Source organism: Chaetura pelagica, unplaced genomic scaffold, assembly GCF_000747805.2.
Source record: "Chaetura pelagica isolate M959 unplaced genomic scaffold, ChaPel_1.0 scaffold294, whole genome shotgun sequence".
Taxonomy (NCBI): domain Eukaryota; kingdom Metazoa; phylum Chordata; class Aves; order Apodiformes; family Apodidae; genus Chaetura; species Chaetura pelagica.
This window is the reverse complement of record NW_009953068.1, coordinates 758829-760416: the sequence shown is the minus strand read 5'-3', so window position 1 is coordinate 760416 and position 1588 is coordinate 758829. Positions and strand designations below refer to the sequence as shown.

The following is a 1588-nucleotide window of genomic DNA, read 5'->3' as shown; positions in this document are numbered from 1 at the left end:
GGGTCCCCGGGCTGGGGGTGAGGTGAAACCTCTTGGTTTCCTCGCAGGAGCCTGGGGTGTCTCTTGTGTCCCCTCTGCTTCACCTTCCTCCCTCCGTGTTCCCACAGATTGCCTGGGGACTCCCATTGTCTACTCACCGGTCAAGGCAGACCTGAGTGGGAATATCAAGGTAGGAGGGGGTGCAGGAGGGCTCGGGGGGGTGATCCCTCAGACACTGGGCTTGGAGAGGGAAGGGCTGAAGGTGTTTGAAAGGGCTTTTCTTCCCCTGGGAGCTTTGGGGCTGAGCAGTGGCTCCTCTCTGGTGGCCTGTGCCCGATGGCTCCCTGGAGCCAACCCCCCTTCTCTGCCCTCCCAGAAAATCCGGGCGGTTTATGACTCCAACCCCACCAAGTTCAAAACCCTGCAGAACATCCTGGAGGTGGAGAAGGAGATGCACGGCTCGGCCTGGCCCAAGACGGGAGCGACACTGGCCCTGATGTGGCTGAAAAGGTGATGGATGGGGCTGGGGGGGCTGCTCCAGGCTCGTCCTGGGACACAGGGACACCAGGCCCTGGCTGGGGTTTGCTGCTGGAGTGATGGGTTTTGTTGGAGCCTGGATGTGCCAGGTTCTGGGGGTGAGCCTGGAAAGCAGCCTCCCCTTCCCCACCCTGACATCTCTGCCGTCCTCACAGGGGCCTGAAGTTCATGCTGGTGTTGCTGCAGAGCATCTCGGACGGCGAGCGGGACGAGGAGCATCCCAACCTCATCCGGGTGAACGCCGTGAAGGCCTATGAGATTGCCCTGAAGAAATACCACGGCTGGATGCTTCAGAAGCTCTTCATGGTGAGAGTTCCCATCTCTGGGGGTGCAGCCACCATCCTCCAGGGGACTCTGCCGGGTCTGCAGACACGGGCAGGCCCCCGGGAACAGCCCAAACTGGGAACTTGCTTGTGGGAAGTGGGTTTATGGGAGCCTTACAGTTTCTATTCCTGTTTTATAGGGCTCAGTCTATGCTCTTCCCTACAAGTCAGACTTGCTGAAGGCGTTAGAGAAGGGTAAGGAAGTCAAAGAGGAGGAAAGCATAGAGAAGATTCATCAGTTTCTCTTGAAGGCCACCCCCATCCTGGATGCAATCTATGAGATGTACACAAAGATGAACGCTGAGCTGAGCTACAAAGCCTAAAGCTCACAGGGGACCAGCAGGGCTTAAAATAAGGTGTGACAGGTGCTACTGGCCTCTTCACCACCGAGGCAGCTCCTGGCTCCTGTCAGGTGGTGTTTGCTTCTCAGCTGGATTTGCAGTGGATAACCTCTTTTCTAAAAACAAACAAACCAACCCAGATAATAATAATAATAATAATAATTTTCTATTGAGAATGATGGCAATAAACCACTTGTACCCCACGTCACCGTAGGGTTGCCCAAGCTTTTGTACTAAAGAGGAAAAACAAGTGCTTCTGGTGTAACCTCCTGGCTCCCGTGGCCCCGGGGACGAAGCGTGGCCGGTGGGGACGCTGCCCTGACCCCTGCACCTCGGCTGCCCCCGGTGTCCGCCCGACGTCCCTTCACCCCGGCTGAGAAACCTCCCGAATGATGCCGGCGGGTCCTC

The 1588-nt window shown here is 57.1% G+C and overlaps 1 protein-coding gene across 1 annotated transcript in view; it reads left to right on the top strand.

Moving 5' to 3' along the window:
* Nucleotides 1–1245, top strand: part of GLTP (glycolipid transfer protein) — an 11736-nt gene extending 10491 nt beyond the window's left edge. Inside the window, exons 2-5 of the mRNA XM_009996851.1 lie at nucleotides 108–169; nucleotides 356–489; nucleotides 672–822; nucleotides 980–1245. Of these exons, the coding sequence (XP_009995153.1) occupies nucleotides 108–169; nucleotides 356–489; nucleotides 672–822; nucleotides 980–1162 (530 nt within the window). The 3' untranslated portion in view covers nucleotides 1163–1245. The remainder of the gene's footprint in view (nucleotides 1–107; nucleotides 170–355; nucleotides 490–671; nucleotides 823–979) is intronic.
* Nucleotides 1246–1588: the final 343 nt, after the last annotated feature.